Raw genomic sequence first — 22122 nt, 5'->3', positions numbered from 1 at the left:
CATCTTTTTTCTCAATGTTTCATGCGACCTTAATACCTGACTAATTGTGATTTCCTGTTTCTAATTAATAGAAACATTGATATAACAAATTTTACTATTTAAAACACCAAGTCCAAGATATTTTGCACCAACTGCACCAAATATACTATAAAAATCAGCGTTTATGCAATAGTATCATCATTTATAACCCTCAAAGACCTGAATTTTTTGAATTTTGACCATTAACAGGTTTGCCATTATTCGTAAAAGAGACACTTAAAAAAATATTAAAAATGTCCATCATTTTTTATTACAACATAAGGTTTCTAATATAAAAAAAATCTACGTGCTACCGATATTGGAAAATTATTTATAAAATTTTTTCGATATTGCCTTTTTTATGTGTGTATGTGTGTGATATTATGCGGTTGTATAGTAACCGTCCTTTCCTTTCATCCGAAAGGGCTTATTGAAAATCCAGTTTACCTTTATTGTTGGTCAGCTAATAATAATAATGATTAGACGAAGAACTAAGTGACTATTAGTATTCCTAACTATAATACCGACTCTATCAACAGTAGCGTTAATTAATATCACTATCGCTTACGTTATCTAGTACTAAATTTTTTTCATAATCAAAATTAGGCTGTAGTACTACTGATTATATGTTTCATAGTATTTTATTATTTTGAAACGTATACTAAATAGAATTGTATATAACTAGCAAATATACTCTTTCAGGTCAATCCAAACCAACTCCACCACTCATTATCAGAACTTTGCCAGCTCCAGGGTTGAAAGAATTGCGAAGATCCACAGAACCAAACGAAATAACCAAAAGCGGCGTTTCTGGCCCATGGTTATATATCCTATTAGCTGCCGGATCAACCCTGATTGTTGCAGCAGCTCTAGGTCTCATTATATTTGCTGTTCGACGATTTAAGGTCAGTCAAAATTACTTCTTTCACTATCATCTATTAAAATATCTGGTCCATTAATAACGTCAGAAATAATTAAACAAATGACAATTTTTCATATTGTTAAATTGAGATAAAATCCGAAGAAACATCTTTAATTATAATTCATATATGAAATTGTTGATCCCCATTATTGACAGACCAGAAGCATCGACAAATTTCAGCAATAAAACTTTTTATATTTTCAAGACAGTGAATAAAAATAATTTGTATATGTATTAAACATTTTTAATTAAAAAAATAATCTTGCAGCCAACTGGTAACTTGATAAGCAAGTACAACATTCTTCCATAAGATAGATAATACTCTATAGTAATGTTTGGAACTATCGACGGAAATCAGTCGATAGCATAAAAATAGATATAATTGTTTGAATCTCTGTACTGTATAGATCATTTTCTTTTAAATAATTTTAAATTGGCAGGAGGCAGTATAACAAGAGAAATGAAATAATAATCTTGAATACGTTTCATCGTATTTTAACAATAATTGGTTTATTTCTATATCATTACAAAGTGAGCTTATGAATTTTATTTTAAACCGTGCCATAAATGATTGAAATAATTGATATATAATTCCTTCTGGAACTTCGAAAGAAAAAAAAGGAAATAATTGCTGGATTGTATTATGTTCTAACAGTTTCATTTCGAATTATGTAAAGTTATTTTTATATTTTATATATATATATATATATATATGACTTGATTGTAAAGATGGAGTAATGGAGTAATGACCCTTAAATATTTCAATGTATCAGCTCTTTAACTACTGCATTATTTTTAAAGTAATCATTCTATTTTAAAATTATTATTCGTTGGAACTTCAATGAAAGATGTTTTAACATGAAAGCATTGAACAAACGTTGAGAGAAAATCTCAAAAGACATTCAAAAAATCACGATCAAAATTTGGCTAAAATTGACTGAAAACTAGAATAGAACTCTACAAGAGAATATTATGAATGATATCAAATTTAAAAAAAACTTATTTACATTAAATCAATGAAGAGCAAATGAATATTCAGAAAAATTTGTATAAGAAAATAATTTATTATACGGTTTAAATGAAATTGAACCAGCTAAATTTGACAAAATTTAGTATTCCACAGGTCCTTTACATGAATATTTAGATATAACACTCAGTTGGTTTGAATTAATTCGGGTTAAAGCTCAATAATATTTTAATTTATATACCTATAAATACAATAAACGACTAAAGTTTCAAGTAAATTTATTAATATATTTCAAGTTTCATCTCAAAAAACTCTAAATACAACACGAGTGTTTTAAACCGCAGCCTATACAACATATGAAATTAAAATTGTGTTTATATCCTTTTGTATGACTCATATATACTACGTAAAAAGTACTTTCATAGTGAATATGGTAAAATTCATTAAATTAACTAAATGCAATTGTGTTTATCGTGTACAATGTCGAAAACGTGAATTTTACCACTTGGCAAGGGGCCAGTTGCTTTGCGAGTAGTAGGACAGCATTTTTACAATAAAGACAATTTAAAATTATATTCTTACTAAAATTTTTATACTACGTAATTTATATTTTTTATATTCAGTTTAAAACTGCCAAGTTCTTTTAAAATAATGGTTATTAAGTTGATCCTAAGAGATTTACCAGTTTATTGGAACCGATGAATTATAACTATATTATATTAATGAGAAGTACCCTAACAGGTTAATTGAAAGGTCCCATACCTACCAGAGTAAAACATATTTTTTTGGTAAAATCAATTTTTTATTCAACATAATTCCCTTCAAGGGTGATACACTGATTATAGTGACCCTTCAAATTTTTGATACCATCTTTGTAGTATGATTTGCCCTTTGCTTCAAAATAGGACTGTTTCGTTGGAGGCCAGATCTGAAGAATACGGTGGATGAGGAAGCAATTCTCACTTCATTGATTTTTGCCATCGTTTTCACTGACTTGTGACACGGTGCTTTCTTGGTGAAGCAGCACTTTCTTTTTCTTCAAATGTGGCCGTTTTTAGCGATTTCGTCCTTAAAACGGTCCAATAATGCTATGTAATAGTCGCTATTGATGGTCCTTCCTTTTTCAAGGTAGCCAATGAAAACTATTCCATGCGCCTCCCAAAATACAGACGTCATAACCTTGCCAGCCGACTGTTGCGTTTTCCCACGCTTTGGAGAGAGTTCATCGTGTGCAGTCTTCGTAAGCTCATACCGAAATATTCGTGAATAATATGATGGACACGTTCAGTTGATATCTTTAGAGTGTCTGCTATTTCATTCAATTTCAATTTACCGTCATTCAAAACCATTTTGTGGATGTTTTCCTCCATAACAACCTCTTTTGGGTGTCCACTGCGTTCGTCTTCGGTCCTCATTTCACCACCTCTAAACTTAGCATACCAATCCTTGATGGTTCATTTTCCTGACACTTCGTCCGGAAACTCGGCATCAAGCCAAGTTTTTGCAGCAACTGTATCTTTTCTCTTCAAAAACCAATATTTTATCAACACGCGAAATTCCTTTTTATCCATATTTTTCACAATAACAAAAGTTGCTTCACTCGAAATGCTATAATTCACAAACTAATGATCCGACAGCATACACGCATCTTTTTAGGATTAGGGCTAACTAAAAAATATATGGATTTAATTCTAGTAGCGTCATCTATGTGTCAGTACTTTATTATTTTATATTAATGCAACTATATGCATGCCAAAATATTTAGCATCTTCTGTAAGGTTGCACTAAGTGAAATATAGTCACATGAGTATAGAAAATGTTAGAATTACAATTATGTTGCGATAATAATGCGAGATAATTGTGATACCATTGTGTTGAGAGAGAACCAAACACATAAAGTATTTAAATGATTTAAAAAATAAAGGCTGATACCAACTTTGTAAGGGAAGTCTGTGCTCCGTATATACCATAATACATTGAGTAGAGCTCCATTTTTCTTCACTATATCTAAACCGTACTAATAATTTTAATAGAATATTTTTAAGTGATAAACCAATTTCTGCATAAAGTGAGGAATAAAGTACTCAAATGTCCTCGTGCATCAGCTATTGATTGAAGTAAAAGCTAACGGAAATCTTGAACGAGGAAATATTAAGGGATTGCGTATACTTTATTCAATGATTTTCATTAGTAAAAAGTTACCAGTATAAATAATAGTTAAACAACTAATGTTGTAGTGTTCTCATCGAGCAATTTTAAAGAATGAGTGTAAAAGTGATGATCCACCATATCGCAATTGAGAGATCAAAAAATGTCTAAAATAACTAACACACGAATTCAAAATCGCGGTTCAATTCTAATTCAAAAAAGGAAAGTTTTCTGTTACATAGAGTGATTAGCAATGAAAACTGTCTCTAACCATCTAACAGACAAGAAATGCACATTTATTGTAATTCAATGAAAATGTAGCCAGTCCAATCAAATAGCCCATACGCGTCAACAAAATGTATCACGTCATCATGTCACAATGTTGCAGAGTCAACTTTGACAACGTTAACCTCTGATTACGGTCACTAATATTTTAAAGAATTTTGTAGAACTTTGGCAACATAGCCGACCGGTAACCACTCAAATCGAATTTTACAGGCTAATTCGGTTATATGTTTCTCATCGCACAACATTTTATCTGTTTTTAACTGGAGTAAAATGAGAACTAAAAATCCGCTATAAGTTTAAAACGAGTTTTACATTTTTACAAATTGCAATTGGCAATATATTTGACGTCATTTGTGATATATGTGGGCTGATTCATTGGAAGGGTTGAGTATGTCTCGCCCGGAATATCGGCTTCATATAATATAACCCATAAAATATATTTATACTTTTTTATGTACGGCCTTATTATCTAGGACACAAATTTTTTGAAAGCTGAGGCACAGAATCCTATATAAAACATTCGATCATCTACTTCAAAAACCGTAGATGTTAATATATATCCCTCTTTACTCTAGTCCTAATTTTCAGTGGTTAAGGCGACAGGACGATCGATCCTCCTACTGTTGCGGTAGTCGCGGGTTCGAATCTTTTTGAGAAATGGATCTTCTTTATATTTGTAATTGTAAATCTCTTTATATGCAACAATGGAAAATCTAACAAGGAATAACCATCCCAGTCACTCCAGTAACTAGGCTAGATAAAACTGGATGCCTTCTGAGATGGTTTCTTGTTGACTACTAACTAGACAGTAGGTTTAATGTCGAAGGCTGTGGTTCGGAGCCCACGGTAAACAGTAGGTTCAGTACAGATAAAGTCTCGTTGGAAAAAAGAGTTAGAGACTTTAAGATGTATATAACTCTGTGAACAAAAATATTAATATTGAAAAAAAAACGATATATCGATATTCTTTTGGCATCCCTACTTAGACGGGCTATAGTTGACTATAAACACTTTAATATATACTTGTTGGAACCAGTGCTAGCGCTATATCCGGACCACCCTATATAAATTGTACAATATACGTTCAATTATCTTGGTTGCATCTGAAAGAAAAAAAACATCCCAACACCCGTATACAAGCAAGGGTTGGATATCGAATCGGACGATGCAATTTCGTCCCTGTGGCGATAAATGCCAAGCCGGTAAATAGAGTTCGAGGGGAAAGAATCGCAGACAGCCACAGTATTAAATTTAATAAAAAAAGGCAGACCGCAGGCGCGAAATTGCCCAGGTCAAACTCGACGCCTGCAACACGTGGAGTCGAGCCCGATCTGTTATTGGATAGGGGAAGAAGGTGATTTCGGCATATTCTATAGCGGCAACCGAGAAAAAATGTCGGGACGGTTTTATGGCTTAAACTCGAAAATGATAAAAGCCTCCGCTTGAGTATTTCGGCAAAAAGGGACGCGACTATCTTATATGCGCACCCGCTGTATCAGATTTCGCTATACTCTATTATATAAGGTGGACTATCATTTCCTCTTTGATGATACGAAACCTGTAAGTATTTTTAAATATTAAAGCATCAGATTATTGAAAAATTTTTGCATACAAGTATTATAATGAATATCCCAAGTAAAAGTGCAGCCCGTATGAAGAAAAATGGGAATAAAGAAACAATGATTGAAAATAAGGAACGCTTCAGGCCCCGGAGTCCGCTTCTTAGTCTAGGTGATTTGACAAATGTGCCAACCAATTCGAATTCGAACCCACGCCTGTCGCAACAGTAGGAAAACCGTCCTGTCGCCTTAACAACTGTATCATCAAGCCGGCTTAGTCACTTTTTATTATATTCGAACTATCTCTTTGTATTTTAACATATTGTTTGTATATACTACATTATACGATGTACTATGATAACACTGCTCAACCAAAAAAAGCATTGATTAGCTCTAATTTTACAATGACACTTTATATTTTCTAATTTTATAGTTTCAGTTTATGAGCAATTGATTTTTCGATGTTGACACAGTTTTCGTTGCAATTGGTGCAGAATATCTTGTTTCGGAGGAAAGGCTAGCTAGTCCTGAACATTTCATGACGCTCATATTCAAAAAAATATGACCATCCGAATAGATTGGGCCTTTGGCGTCTCAATCTATTATAGATCTCAATTTGTTACAGGAAAAAGCAGAATGTGTAGGGTCAAAGTTACAGAAATGGAAACTTTTGAAGAGAAATGTCGGAGTTTCCAAGAGGGCAAAGTAGAAGAGCTAATTTTAAAAAATAGTAAGAATTAAAGTTTAAATAACATAAAGAAGTTTTTTTTAATACTTTTACAGGCGTAGTTTTAATAGTGATCCCTACTCTACAGTAATTTTCTTGCCAGCTGATAATCGATATATCTCGTTCGCTAGTGGACTTTGAATTTTCCCACCGAAACTATCGCCTGTATCAGCTAAAATATCGGGCTCATCAATATTAATAACTCATCGTCCCGAGCTACTCCTCCGGCATTCCGAATTTTCGTTATTATTACTTCTGGAAAATGCCCAAACGAATTTTCATAATCGAACTTTTTTAATAAGCTCCATAATTTGATTGCCATATCGAACAGCTGAACAGCCGGAGACCCGTGCCCGGACCTATCTTTTGTTTCAGTCTTTGTCGGTGGGCCGCCCGCCGTCCCCCCACGCCTCCTTATCCCGTCCCCGACGGAAAGTTTGACCTTAATAACGTCTCGACAAATTCGACACGGGAACTTCCAATCGTTTTTTTCTCTCTCACGGACGTCCGTTTCTCTCCGTTACTCCAATTGTTTAAAATCGAATTGGAAATTATGTTTTATATCTTTTGTTTTAAATTTTCTCATGACAATTCGATTATTGTTTTTATTATATAAGTGAATTCACAACTGAATTCTATATGTGCATATTGGTTTTAATATTTGCTACAACAGAAGCTGATTATTTACAGACAATTTAGATTTTCTTACAAATAACAGAAACATTTCTTTGTACTTACTTCGACTTTATTTCTTTTCCTATGTTCTCCTTCCAACGAAGTTTTGGGTCAAGATTCATCTGAAGGTACTTATTATTACTGTTTAGGTTATTATTCATATTTAAGAGATCAATTGAAAGGTCCCCGGCCTGACATATAGATGGCACTACTAGAATTAAATCCATATGTTTTTTAGTTAGCCCTAACCTTCAAAAAATGCGTGTATAAATTTGACAGCTGTCGGATCAGTGGTTTGTGAATTATAGCATTTTGAGTAAAGAAACTTTTGTTATTGTGAAAAAATGGATAAAAAGGAATTTCGCGTGTTGATAAAATATTGCTTTTTGAAAGGAAAAAATACAGTGGAAGCAAAAAATTGGCTTGATGCCAAGTTTTCGGATAATCAACCCAGGAAAATCAACCATCAAGGATTGATATGCTAAGTTTAGACGTGGTGAAATGCGCACCGAAGACGGTGAACGCAGTGGATGCCCAAAAGAAGTTGTTACCGACGAAAACATTTAAATAATCCAAAAAATTATTTTGAATAGCCGTAAATTGAAATTGAATGAAATAGCAGACACTCTAAAGATATCTACTGAACGTGTACATCATTTCATTCACGAATATTTGGAAATATAAAACGCTACAGTCGGCTGGCAAGGTTATGGCGTCTGTATTTTCGGATGCGCATGGAATAATTAGCACATAGTGTTATTGGACCGTATGAAGGACGAAATCGCCAAAAAATGGCCGCATTCGAAGAAAAAGGATGTGCTGCTTCAGCAAGACAGTACATCGTGTCACAAGTCAGTGAAAACAATGGCAAAAATCCATGAATTGGGCTTCGAATTGCTGCCTCATCCACCGTATTCTCCAGATATGGCCCACAGCGACTATTTCCTGAAAAAGCATTTGAAGCAAAGGACAAATCGTACTACAAAAATGGTGTCGAAAAGTTGGAGGGTCGCTATAATCAGTGTATCCCCCTTGAAGAGAATTATGTTGAATAAAAAATACTAATTTAGCCAAAAAAATTGTTTTACTCTGGTAGGCCGGAGACTTTTCAATTGACCTGTTAGAATTCTTAGTTCATATTATTTACTATTAACTATATTATTTACTAATTATATACTGACGTTGAATGACGGTCAGTCATATGCTTGATAGCATTTTGGCGCGAATTCATATCTTAACATAGAAAAGTTATTGTTCTTTGTTATTAACACCAAAATCACTATCTATGATCCATGTCTGTATGAATATTAATAACAGTTATGAAAAACTATTATTTTATGTATAGAAACATAAAAAACATAGAATTTAATATATATTAGAGTGTTCAATAGCTGCCTATGAAAGATATCGCTGATCAAAATGCATGCAAGAACCTAATATATAACAATGAAACTTTTATGTTTATTTATATATTTACATCATCTACATTATATATATCTAAACTTTGTTATATCGACCTTAAAAAAAACAAAAACATTATACCAGAACTAATAGGGCATAAAGAATTTGCTTATCTCTATAGTGCTTCTTAACCTGATCATCAGAATCAATAGCCGAGACATCGAAAAGGTTCGGTTCCTGTTTCGGGCCGTCCCCTTTTTTCCCCAATCCCTTATTTATGAGATCTTTTCCTATAAACGACCCTTAAGGGTGCGATTTTCACCATTGAAACTTCTGTTTAGTTAATGATCATTATTTCGGCCGGAGTGCTAATTTCAAAGGCGAAAAAAGGAGTATCCTTTTGACTCTGCTTTTCCCTCGGGGATGCGAAGTGATGATGCGCCATTGATCGCGAAAGAAGTAAAATAAACGACGATTTATTGAGAGTTTAAGCTTTGCTACCGAAACGATTTTCGCAGCTCAATTTATTCGTAACATATTTTACCTCAAGGTTTACTTGCGTGTTGGTTGTATAATGGTTGTACAAAATTGTAGTTGTAAAAAATATTTCTACAAAATTGTCGATCTGGTATCGATTAAACATTTATCATTTTTAAAAAATAAATGGAGAAACTCAAAACAATGAAATACTAAATTGATGACCAATGAAGCCTATTTTCCTCTCAGTGGCCACGTCAGTAAATACAACAGTCGATTTTTGGGAGCACGGAATCCTCAATTAATTCATGAAACATTATTGCTTCCACTAAAAACCACTGTATGGTGTGGTATTCATGCTGGAAACATCAATGATCCCTATATTTTTGAAAATGACCACGGTGTTGCCGTTAATGTTGCTGCTGTATAGTACCAAGACATGATTCGAAATTCTCTTGTACCTGAAATGGAAGACCACGGACTAGAGGACATGTGGTTTTAGCAGCTCGTTCAACAATTCAACTTGTTGAATGACGTTTTTCCACGAAGACTAATTTCGCGAAGTGACGATGTAATATGGCCAGCCAGATCTCCGGTTTTAACAGCACTAGACTTTTTCTTATGGGTTTTTTTCAAATCAAACATTTACGTGAATAAGCCTCAAACGGTTCAATATCTTAAAGACAATATTGGTCACGAAATTGAAGAAATTCAGCCTCAGATGTTGCAGGATGTCATGAAAAATGCCTTGAAAAGAACCTAAAGTTGCATAGCCATCATTATTTTGAAGATATGATTTTTCTGTTATAACGATAAAAAAATGTAATATCCAAGTAAACTTTTTGTGAGAACCAAACTTATTTGTCTTTTCTTTGAGCAAAGCTACAGGCAATCAAAATAGTAGTGGGACTTTTGCGCCACGTTGTATAAAGGCACACAAATTTTTTAATTACCAAAGAATATTCTAAATTATATTTAATATAATGTAATGAAATAAGTCAATTAACAAGTTTGCATGAAGTCAGCATATATTTCCACAAGTTTGAATTGATTGAAAATAGAAGAAAATGGGCTTCTAACCGAACCCACTGATATTCACTGCTGTCCACTACTGAACAACCATAGATTCTCAAAATACAAAGAAAAATGTTAATTAAATTCCGCTTCCAACAAGTATCAATCAAGTCCCATCATTGTTAGATTTCAAAAAGTTAACATGGAATATCTAGTTTCTTGTACATCAAATAGTTCGATGGACCGCTAGGGGCCTCATGAGGTTAACCACTTATTAATTTTCTTACCAATTATTACACGGATTACTTATTTTTATTTAATGTTCTTCAATATTCTACCACATTTAATGGTCAGTGTGTCTGAAATATTCACTCTTAAATTCTATAAAAACTCTAGTATACTTTTTAAAATTATTATTTCAGTTACAGTCACCATCATTTCTAGGCAAATTTAGATTATTTGCCTTCATACAATCTAGTTCAATTTCTTCGTTTATCTTTTCTTTTCGTTAATATTATAAAACATAGTTATTAACTATGTAATATAACATAAATAATTCAAATAAAATCGAAGTGCGCTTAAAAGTTCAAACATTGGAATGCCAATTTCGTAGCCCTTCTGATTAGCGAACTTGTATAACTAGAAGAGTCTCATTTTTATACAAATAAAAAAAAATAAATTGACATATTATCAAAAATACTTTTTATTGACAGTTAAGAGACGAAATTTTTCAGCGAAACCTAATTAAATTTTATGGAGTATTACGTTTAGTCGACACATTTATGAAAACCGTTCGGCGTACCCTCGATAAGGACTTGCTAATTTCGAAGGCACAAAAAACCGCTACAAAACAAGAGCCCAAAACAAAGAAGAATATGACGCAAGCGAATTTTAAATCGATGATAATCCAATTCAGTCTCATCGGGAAAATGAGATCTGCAATAATGGCGTCATAAAAAAATATATACAGCCCTTTTTCGCTGGAAACCGTAATGATGAACGACGATAAAATATTTACTCTAATGAAATATAAATTTTAAATTATTTATCATATTCTAACAAACTCATAATTTAATAGATATACAGGGTGATATAAAGTCATAAGTATATAGCCTGCGTCAGCCATTGGCTTGTTTTTCGAGATATGTAAGTTAAGAAATGTGGAGTGTTTAGAAACCAAATATTTTATTTTACTTTAAAACTGCTTTATTTTATTTTAAACTCTAATGTAAGAGAAACCCTTAAGTCCATAATCTATTCAATAAAACAGTCAATGCACATCATAAAAGATAAATGTTATAAAATGTAATATATCAAATACACTCTATTATAGAATTTTCTACAGTAATCCAGTATTCATTATTTGCTCGTTTTTATTTGTTCCCACTCTCATTATTCCGTCTTAGTAATTGTCAGTATTGGATCATAATCCTAGATCCAGAAAGCTACTATTTTAGTTAATAACTAAGCTATTAATTACCAATCTATCTAATACTTATTCACGATTCCACCATTTTTCAATTGACCGAAATCAAAATCGTTATTTTTAATAATGCTTCTTTCTAAATATCTAAACAATGCTTTTTTACAGTCGATTTTCAAACCAGAGCCAAAACATATTATAGTTTCCCTATGCTAGTTACTCTTGGACTTGGAAGAAAACACTAACTCTGCTCCAGGAATGAAAGCACTTCTATTTCCAGCATGAAAAGCAATACATCTGCAGTGAATTATTAAAAGAAGTATAAAAGAAAATGTTATTCTAACTTTTACCTTTTTCCATCAACTTTTATTGTATATATAACTCTTTTTGATTCTTATTCTTGCTTCTTGCGAAGAGTGCATGGGACATGTTCCATTTAGAAATATCCATGTCTCGTCTAAAGACACAAATTGAAATAACCAATCTACCTTAATATTATTATATACTTTTGAAAACTGTATTATTTTAAAAGCAGTACCTAGAAGCTCCATTAGACCTCTTCGTGGATTATCTTTGAACCATTTAAATCCTACGTTTCCTAACAGTGGATGCAGGGACGACTTATATCACTTAAAAAGTTGCATATCCCTAAGTTTTTACAGCCTCATCTAAAAAACTAACACTGTGTGTATAAATTTCGATAATTTGATCACAAATAGAGCCAACATCAAAGTAACCTTGATTCGTCACCAGCATCGGATGTGGACACTTTACGGTGAATCCAACATTATATTGTTTTTCATTTTTTGAGAGATTTTAGTCCATGCCCATAACAATACTCATTGCAGCTACAACAAGCTAAAAATATTTCCAATAAAACCATACTAACTTAATAATTAATAGTATTAATATTTACCCCCTAACGCATGTAACTAAGAAAGGAAGAACTGAGTAGAGACTAGTTCTGATTGACTATTTATTGGCGTCGCCGTTTTCAATACGAGTAATCACAAGTATTAAACAGAAATTTGAAATGTATCATAACAAGTAAAGTATTAAAACTAAACTAATTATTATAACTAAATGTTGTAAAACCTTGCAGCTATTTGACAAACAAATGAATTTGATAGAGTAATCGGTTACATATTTGGGCACATCAGACAGCATTGCATCTCTTTTTAACGAAAGCAAGATAACCAGGACCAATACTATCTGACTTTAAAACGAATTTACAAACTGCACCAGGCAATATATTATACATCGTGATGACATGAGGTCACTGTTATTTTGGAGAGACTGTAGCTAATTAATATGATCTGAACTTAATCTTTTTGATGTTTCTAAATATGTAGGATAAGTTCATTTCCCTCTTATAAAAAGTTAATCTGGCTAAAGAGAGATAATAATTACATAAATAAAGTAGAGCTTAAAAAATAGACGCCTATTTACAGAAAATTCCAAGAATCTCCTCCCTGTGTGAAACCCTAACTTGTTTAAAACCCATTTGCGAGCTTTTGCCCTTTTTCGGCACTTCTTTCCAGGTTTCCTGTGGAAAACGGGGCCTCTGGCTGTTTTTCACCCTAATTAATGTTCGCCTGGGATAGTCAGGAAGGTGGAGGGAACGAAGGTCGGTCACAAGTTTCTTCTTCGTATAATTTCGGTATTAATTTTGTAAGAAGTTCGGGATTTTACATCAATGCGAGTCCCATGAAATTGAAATTATTTTTGAAAATGTTGTTTAATATATTAATGTATTAATACATTTTTTAATTCATTTATTTATTAACAATAGTGGTTCAAAAATCTGCCCAGTGGACAATAAGTATTTCTTATGATATTTTATACATGCCATGTATTGAACACATACATACATGTTGATATACATACATAGCGTGTAGAAAATGTAGAAAATAACTTCATTAAGGGATTTCCTGTGTAAAAATAATGTATTCTAGATCTCATTCTAAAGTTTGTATACGTTCCTTAATTATATTCGATGGCGTTAAACACTTAGTTTATGCACTTCACTATTATGTCTGACATTTAACTGATTAGTACGAACTTTGAGGTGCACTCACACTCTTTCAGAATATTTAATATAAATACTTTAAATTACACTCCTTATGGATATACTTTTTATCATTATGGTAAAGGTATATCGCGCTATATCACTTCATTATAGACACATTATAGAACATCTACAATGGCACGTCATACTTTGTTTTGCAATCGTTAAATTATGGCTATACTAGAATTGCTAGCAGTACTCTATAGTTCGATTCCATATGACCAAATAGGTCTTGTAATATAATTGGTTAGTCCAAATAACTATTAATTCATACAGAAATATCTTGTAGTCTTATAATAACTTGGATTTCAACCCTATGAACCAATATATTCGAGTCAAAGATTCAAAGTTTAAATCCTACTTGTTTTCGTTTTGCAACTATGTGCTTCTTCTAAATTAAGCATCAGCTTAGATCCATACCAAGATAATTAGAATGATCTGCTTGAAGGAGTTGTCACTAGTAGACTTGTTTTTCTACACAGAGTAAAATTACATGGGCAGATTTTGCTTTTACTTACGGTATTTTCACCCACAGTTGTATTTTATTAAAGTGTGTTTGGAGATTCTTTGATGGCTATTGTTGGATCATCATGTTATGCTAAAACTACCGTAGCTTCTACAGATGTTGCAACAGTAGTGATTTTTGTGGCCAGTTGGAGATACAATATCGGACCCAGTATTCCGTCATGTAGTAAACGGCATATCTCTGCCTAGGGTAGTAAAATAAGTACAAGTGGCAGATTAGAGACACATTATAGAGCATCTACAATGGCACGTCATACACCCACAGTTGTATTTTATTTAAGTGTGTTTGGAGATTCTTTGATAGGTGTTGTTGGATCATCATGTTATGCTAAAACTACCATAGCTTCTACAGATATTGCAAAAGTAATGGTTTTTGTGGCTAGTTGGAGATACAATATCGGACCCAGTATTCCGTCTTGTGGTACTCCTGAGAAATGTAATTCACTGTATTAATGGTCTTTTCGTCGTTTCGTCGTTTTATGATAAAATGTCTATCTATGAGATAAGATTTTAGTAACTGAAAATGAGGGAGAAGTATATTTAATTCAACATGCAACCCTGTGTCTATATCACACTTTAACAAAACCCTGAGATATCGAGAAATGCAACCCAATAATATCTTTTAGCATTTAACCCTAGATTTATTTTGTTTACCAGTCGATATACGTAACGTATTATAGTTTCGCACTTATTACGACAGTCTAATTAATATTCTGGAATATTACGTCCATTTTCATCATGGAAGCATGGAAATATATCACATTTTCTGTATGATTAAGCTCAGAGGTGACTCTGAAGCCCCTCTCCAACTTGGGATACAAACTTCCTCCATATGAGGCATGTTTAATCAAAGAAAGAAGAAGTGACATGTGGAACAGCTATAGAAATCAACACTGAGGGTTTTACCTATTAGAAAACAGACCACATCCATCTAACTCGTTCACAATACAGGTAGTCCGAAAACAGATGACCTTTACACATGAACGCAATAGTCAGGACCGTACGCTGCATTTTATAACACCATTCAACTAAAGAAACAAGCCACAGAGATGTTATGGTCGTTATCCCATCCGGCCTACTTATAATTGTTTTAAAATTGTTTTTGGGTATCATCTGTATCTTTGTCCGTCAGTTTACCTTTAGATCTTCGAAATGCTATTGCCCCTATGTAAATTTCCATGGTGTGACTCTATGGAATAGCTTTTCAAGTTTTTGTGATGCCAGATTTCATTAGTCTACGACTACGAAACTGAGCTACTACAAACCACTTTTGATGGGATCTCACCCTTAACTGGAAGATTCTGTTCGAATTCTACTAGACTATCTTAACACACAACAACTTCAATCCGCCTTCGGTAGCCTTAACGTGAATTCATGTGCAAAGAACCCACTGACTAGAACTGTTTTCCACAGCTTGTATATTTCTTATTTAGAATCGTTTATATCTACGTATCTTTGATCACCTTCTATCCACCTTTTATAATTTTACAGCTTCAGCTACGATTCTATTGTCCGTATCCACTTAACTACACCAAAGAATGCTTTGAGTAACGGCAGAACGATTGCCCAACTAACGGCAACTTGTCTTCATTTATTGTTAATGATTTCCGGTAAATTAAATAAATTCAAAAAAGAACAGCCTTATAATCTCACTGATTATAATCAGTTATATAGTGGTATAGGGATTAGGATATAAAAACTATTAATTAACTTCAAAACTGTTTTATTCAAGGAGACGACTTTTTGAACGGAAATGCAACATTAGAAGTTTTTATCCATTATAAAACAGACCAAGCTTCACATATATCACTCTTTCGCCAGTCTGGTAGTCTTGCACATGGTCGCGATAGTCAAGCCATAACTGCGCATGTTATAATATGTATACGTGGATATGACAGAAACAGAAAAAAAAAACATAAAATTGAATTTATTTTAAAAAATAGGTAACTTTTATTGCAAAAATTGCAATAAAATACTTTAGAATGCCCACCAAAGGCCGCCACTGACCCAAAAACAATTAAAAGAACGTACTGATTAGAATAAAGCAGACCTGCTCCCATTCCTCGCAAACGAGGACCCATCCCGTCCTCATTACCATTACGACCGCCGAATCAACGTTGTCGAAAAAGGGACATATCTATAGTTGACGACGGTTCGATAAACAAATATTCGGAAAGCCTTGTATACTAATCAAGGTATTAATTAAGGGGCCATCCTTCGACATGTCCAATTGTAGCGCCCCTGGTGCCGCATCCTTCCGCATCAACGTCGCCCAATTAACCGGTCCAAACTTGTTAACAACGCGCCGACTGTTTCCCATATTATTGCTGTTCAACATGCCACAATACATTGTCTACGGATTGACAGACGGATTAAACAATGCTCATATTGTATGTGTGTGGGTGTATGTGTCACTATCTAAATAATAACAAACAATGTGCCTATTAGATATATGCCTTGATTTTTACAAATAGTTTTCAAGCTTAAAATTATATTCAAGAAACAGGGGACAGTCAAAATAATATCAACATCTCAGACGCAGTCAATTGAAAGTAGCAGTGAACTCAAGTGATCTCAATTTATCAGGTGAAAACGGTGGCAATATTCCGTTGACATTTTTTGCATTTCTTTGCTGACGACACAATTATGCAAACGACATATCTCTGCCTAGGGCAGTAGAAAAAGTACAAATGACAGTCAACAAAATCTACAAATGAACGAAAGATTGGAAAATTCAACTTAATAGCTGCAAATCTATCCACGTTAATTTTGCATTGCGGCGAAATAATAAAAACTTAATTATATCACTTAATGGATGCCCGATTCCTCAAGCAGAATCAGCTAAATATCTTGGCATTCATCTTGACGGTAGATTAAATTGGAAACATCATGTCAGACAAAAAGCAAACACATTAGAACCAAAATAAAACAACCATACTGGTTAATCGGAAGGTACTCCCGACTTGATCTAAAATCAAAGAGGTTGATTTATAAGACAATCATAAAGCCAATTTGGACCTGTGGGGTGCAAATATGGGGTTGCACTAAAATTTCAAATAAGGTAGTCATCCAACGCTGTCAAAATAAGATTCTTCGATTGATTACCAATGCCTATCGCTACGTAACCAACGAAGAACTGCACGATAACCGGGAAATCAAATGGATTTGAGAAGTTATCCAAGATTTCGCCTTGAAACACGAAAGAAGAATACTAAATCACACTAACGTGGAAGCAATACAACCGCTGGACAGCCCGCAGGATGTCAGGAAATTGAAGCGAACCAAACCATACGAACTTATATAAAGTATATACCTTTAATATAAACTATAGTTATAAGTTATTATACTTTTATAATTGAGGAATACATATTGATGTATTTTCTTGTACTCATCTCGCTTGTGAATTAATCCAAGTACAAATGAAATGTAGTAATAAATTAATTTATAATTAATACTGAACTAAGCGTATCTAATAAAGATGTTTTTTTTTAACTTCTTTTAATCGAAATTTACACATTTTAGTTTATATTAACTTCGATATGTAACAACATTCTAAAATAATGGAATAAAACTGTTATAAAATATAATTTATATTAATTTTAGAGTACATCTAATGCATATATTATTGAAGGACTTAAACTACAGTTAATTAAACAGCCACAATAGTTTGTAGGTTACAGTTATTTTATTTTATTTACATTAAACTATTTTCTAAACTACCTATGGTATTCCCTGAAGGCTTAATTCACATAATTAATAATTGTACAGCCAAGTAATGTTTTTTTTATTAGAGAACATTTACCTTTTATGTTTAATTCTTGTCTCCGGCTTGACACATAGATGGCGCTACTAGAATTGAATCCATACGTTTTTTGGTTAGCCCTAACCCTCAAAAGATGTGTGCATAAATTTGACAGCTGTTGGATCATTATTTTGTGAATTATAGCATTCTAAGTGAAGAAACTTTTGTTATTGTGAAAAAAATGGATAAAACGGAATTTCGCGTGTTGATAAAATATAGCGTTTTGAAGGGACAAATACAGTTGAAGCAAGAACTTGGCTTGATGCCGAGTTTCTGGACACTGCCACAGGAAAATCTTGAAAATCGTGGTGAAATGAGCGCCGAAGATGGTGAACGCCGTGGACGCTCAAAATAAGTTGTTACCAACAAAAACATCAAAAAATCTACAAAATAATTTTAAATGGCCCTAAATTGAAATTATTAATTGATTAGTAATTGAAATTGAATTGAATAAAATAGGTGAAAAATAAAAAGAAAGTGCTGCTTCACCAAGACAATGCACCGTGTCAAAAATCCAAGAATTGGGCTTCGAATTGCTTCCTGATCCACCGTATTCTCAAGATCTGCCCCCCAGAGACTATTTCCTGTTCTCAGATCTCAGAAGAATGCTCGCTGGGAAGAAAGTTTCGTCGAATGATGAGGTGATCGCGAAACTAAAGCCTATTTTGAAGCAAAAGACAAATCATACTACAAAAATGGTATCGAAAAGTTGGAGGGTCGCTATAATCAGCGTATCACCTTTGAAGGGAATTATGTTGAAGGAAAAAAAACTAATTTTGCCAAAAAATGTGTTTTATTATGGTAGGTCGGGGACTTTTCAATTAACCTGTTACCTATGTACATTTTTCTTGATAAAATTAGGTTTAATCACTGCATTATCTCTAAAGCATTTAAAATATCTGCAATACCGATAGTACTTAGTATTCAATCTCTCCTCGTACATTTTAACTAAATGCTCATATATATTCTGAAAAGTTACACACATATCTTTGAACATGAATCCTTAACGCCTTATAATACGATTTTCTACAGTTATGTTGTATTAATTATAGTCATCTTTAGTTGTTTTCACTCTCATCACTCTCTCGTGATATTATCAGCATTGTCAGCATAATCCCGCACCCAGAAAATTTCATTCACTCACTGCCATATTCTTAGCCACTATTCAAATCAATAACTAATAATATATTCATAATATATTATGTTATATGTGTTATTATATTGATATATTATTTATAATATTAAAAGTAGAAAATGTTGATAGAATAATGAGATATAGAAGACCTACCTCCATGTTTACTAAGTTGCGACTAAATTATGCGCTTTTTAACCACCAGAGAGAATATTAAAGATTATATATAGAGGAATAAATCTTACTCATCGAACTTATTGGACAACGTACAGTAGATAGGACAATACCAAAAATTTTTAAAGCTAACTACCGTCTCTTACAATTGTGTTAAGGCCAAATAAAACCGAACAAATAGCCTGGATATTTCGGCAATAGATGGCGTCGGACGGAACCCTAATTGTTGTCAATATAAACAGAATCAGCGTGATATTTGCACAGACAGGCGTTGTTCTACGTTGTTTACATATTTATTCGATACGTCGGAAGGTAATTGGCCCATCATAACCGTCAAAGAGAATAGCGTCAAAAGGATACTCCCTTCATTACCACTATTTTTTTTAATTCATCATACCATATATTCAGAGCCATTTGGGAATATGGGAATATTGTTATCGTAACAAAACATATGTTATATAACGCTTTCAGCTGAATAATTTCTTTACGTCACAAACTGATCATTTATCAAATTATATTTGCGCAATATTAATATCGTTTTTGTTGCTCAAAAGAAAAAACAAATGTCTTCTATACAATGGGAATTATTAAAACAATGGCCCTTATTAAATCATCCATTAATCGAATGGCGAAAACAATGCAACTGTTTTATTATACAATAGAAACTATAATATAAATGTTAGTCGGAATGGTGCGTATATATTCACTGAATAAATTAATGTTGGTTTTCGTTGTGATATATGTTTTATTTTAGGTCGAATCTCCAGTGAGAAATCCACAAATTCGCAGTCCTAAACAGGAGGAGAATCCCATGAATCCTTTGGTCCAGCCGATGACCGACACGTTGACAGAGGACGACAACAATCCTGATCTCATACCTCCAACATACGGTAAGGGTTCCTATATTTGTCCGACTCGACAGGATAAATATATAGATTATTAAGTATTTTAATATCTAAAACGTCATTAGTGAATAATATTCCTTTATCATTTTCCGTTAATAGAACATACTAAAAAAAATACTTATAGTTTGAAATATAGGTTGAGAAAAAATTTATTTCGATTTTTCCTAAAAGGTCGTTTTTAAAGTATTCCTGTAAAGGTAACACTCCATATAACAGATTATTATTGTACAGATATAAAGGCAGCGTTATTCGCTTACTCAGTCGAAAGTTGTTGTACTTAATTTGGATATTACAAAAGGTCATGTTCATCATAAAAGGAAAAAATGAAGTGCATACTCATCGATTATATAGTATTTATGAGAGTCTGACTAAACATCTGTATTTGTTTTGTCCTTTTTTGTTCTGAAAATATCGATGTTAAAGATAAACCACGTTCTGGCTGAAAAATTCGATAAAACCATTAAACAAGTTCTTCTGAGAAGCTTTCAGAGGTTTTCTGAGAAGACTGTTTATAGTAAACTGCTCAAACCTAACCAAACCATTTATTGGACTCTCAGCTCTATACACAAATGCTTCTTCTTTTACCTTGACAAGGCTAGACTACACACATCCACCATACAACCCGGACTTATCACCAACTTCAGTCTCTTGTGGTTTCTATAAACCTGTCTTAGAGGTACAAAGGTGGCTACAAAATAGGTTGGTTAAAGAACTTGGTTTAGCTGTGGACTACAAAATATCAGAAATTTTTCTATGTGTATCAGTGACTACAATACGCCATAAACTTACCAGTCGACTGTTGCGTTTTCCCACGCTTTGAAGCGGGTTCATCGTGTACAGTCCACTCGGATCACTGTCTATTGGACTTCGGGGTGAAGTGATGGAGCCATGTTTCATCCATTGTCACATATCGACGCAAAAACTCGGGTTTATTACGCTTGATCATCTTCAAACGCTGCTCCGAATCATCAACTCGTCGTTGTTTTTAGTCAAAACTGAGCGCGTGCAGCACCCACTTTGCACAGAGCTTTCTCATACCCAAATATTCGTGAATGATATGATGTACACGTTCAGTTGATATCTTTAGAATGTCTGCTATTTCATTCTAATCATTGCTAATCATTTTGTAGATTTTTTAATATTTTCGTCGGTAACAACCTCTTTTGGGCGTCCACTGCGTTCACCGTCTTCGGTGCTCATTGCATCACGTCTAAACTTAGCATACAGATCTTTGATGGTTGATTATCCTGAGGCAGTGTCCGGAAACTTGGCATCAAGCCAAGTTTTTGTTTCAACTCTATTTTTTTCCGTCAAAAAGCAATATTTTATCCACACGCGAAATTCCTTTTTATCCATTTTTTTTTTCACAATAACAAAAGTTTCTTCACTCAAAATGGTATAATTCACAAACTAATGATCCGACAGCTGTCAAATTTATACATATTTATACAATTTATGTTATTCAAATGCTTACATTTTCTGGTACTTGAATTTACAATAATGATCAACAAAGCACCGGGACTTATACATATACAAATTATTCAATCAACCATTTTTTGTCATCTTCAGCTAGAATTTAACACGAAAAAATAAAGAATGAACGCCAGTGCGTCCAGTCTCAAATCCCTGAAAGCTCTTAACCCCCGCGAAAAAACCACCACCCCCGCCTGTTTTAATACCGCTAAACAGACCTGCTTACCACACCGAAACCAGAAACGACTGAACTATTTAACATCGTGAAAAATTCACCATTCCAGTTTACCTGGCGAGTGTTCCGACTACGTCGCCTGTTTAAACATCCAAACCGTCTAAATTATTAAAGGGGGTTCAGACGGGGGGCGGTGGTGCACTTCTAAAGCGGAAAGACGACATTCTAACTGACTAAGAAAACAAGAGA

General features: G+C 33.4%; 1 protein-coding gene across 1 annotated transcript in view; it reads left to right on the top strand.

The window, feature by feature from the left end:
- LOC143196071 (nephrin) overlaps positions 1-22122 on the top strand; it is a 568267-nt gene that overhangs the window by 530883 nt on the left and 15262 nt on the right. The window contains exons 12-13 of the mRNA XM_076403661.1: positions 721-923; positions 20075-20210. Coding sequence (XP_076259776.1) covers positions 721-923; positions 20075-20210 — 339 coding nt within the window. The remainder of the gene's footprint in view (positions 1-720; positions 924-20074; positions 20211-22122) is intronic.

This window comes from Rhynchophorus ferrugineus, unplaced genomic scaffold (assembly GCF_030347505.1).
Source record: "Rhynchophorus ferrugineus isolate W39M unplaced genomic scaffold, kcgeb_rfMv2 rfM4, whole genome shotgun sequence".
Lineage (NCBI taxonomy): Eukaryota > Metazoa > Arthropoda > Insecta > Coleoptera > Curculionidae > Rhynchophorus > Rhynchophorus ferrugineus.
The sequence above is the reverse complement of the archived record's forward strand: the minus strand, read 5'-3'. Positions and strand labels throughout refer to the sequence as shown.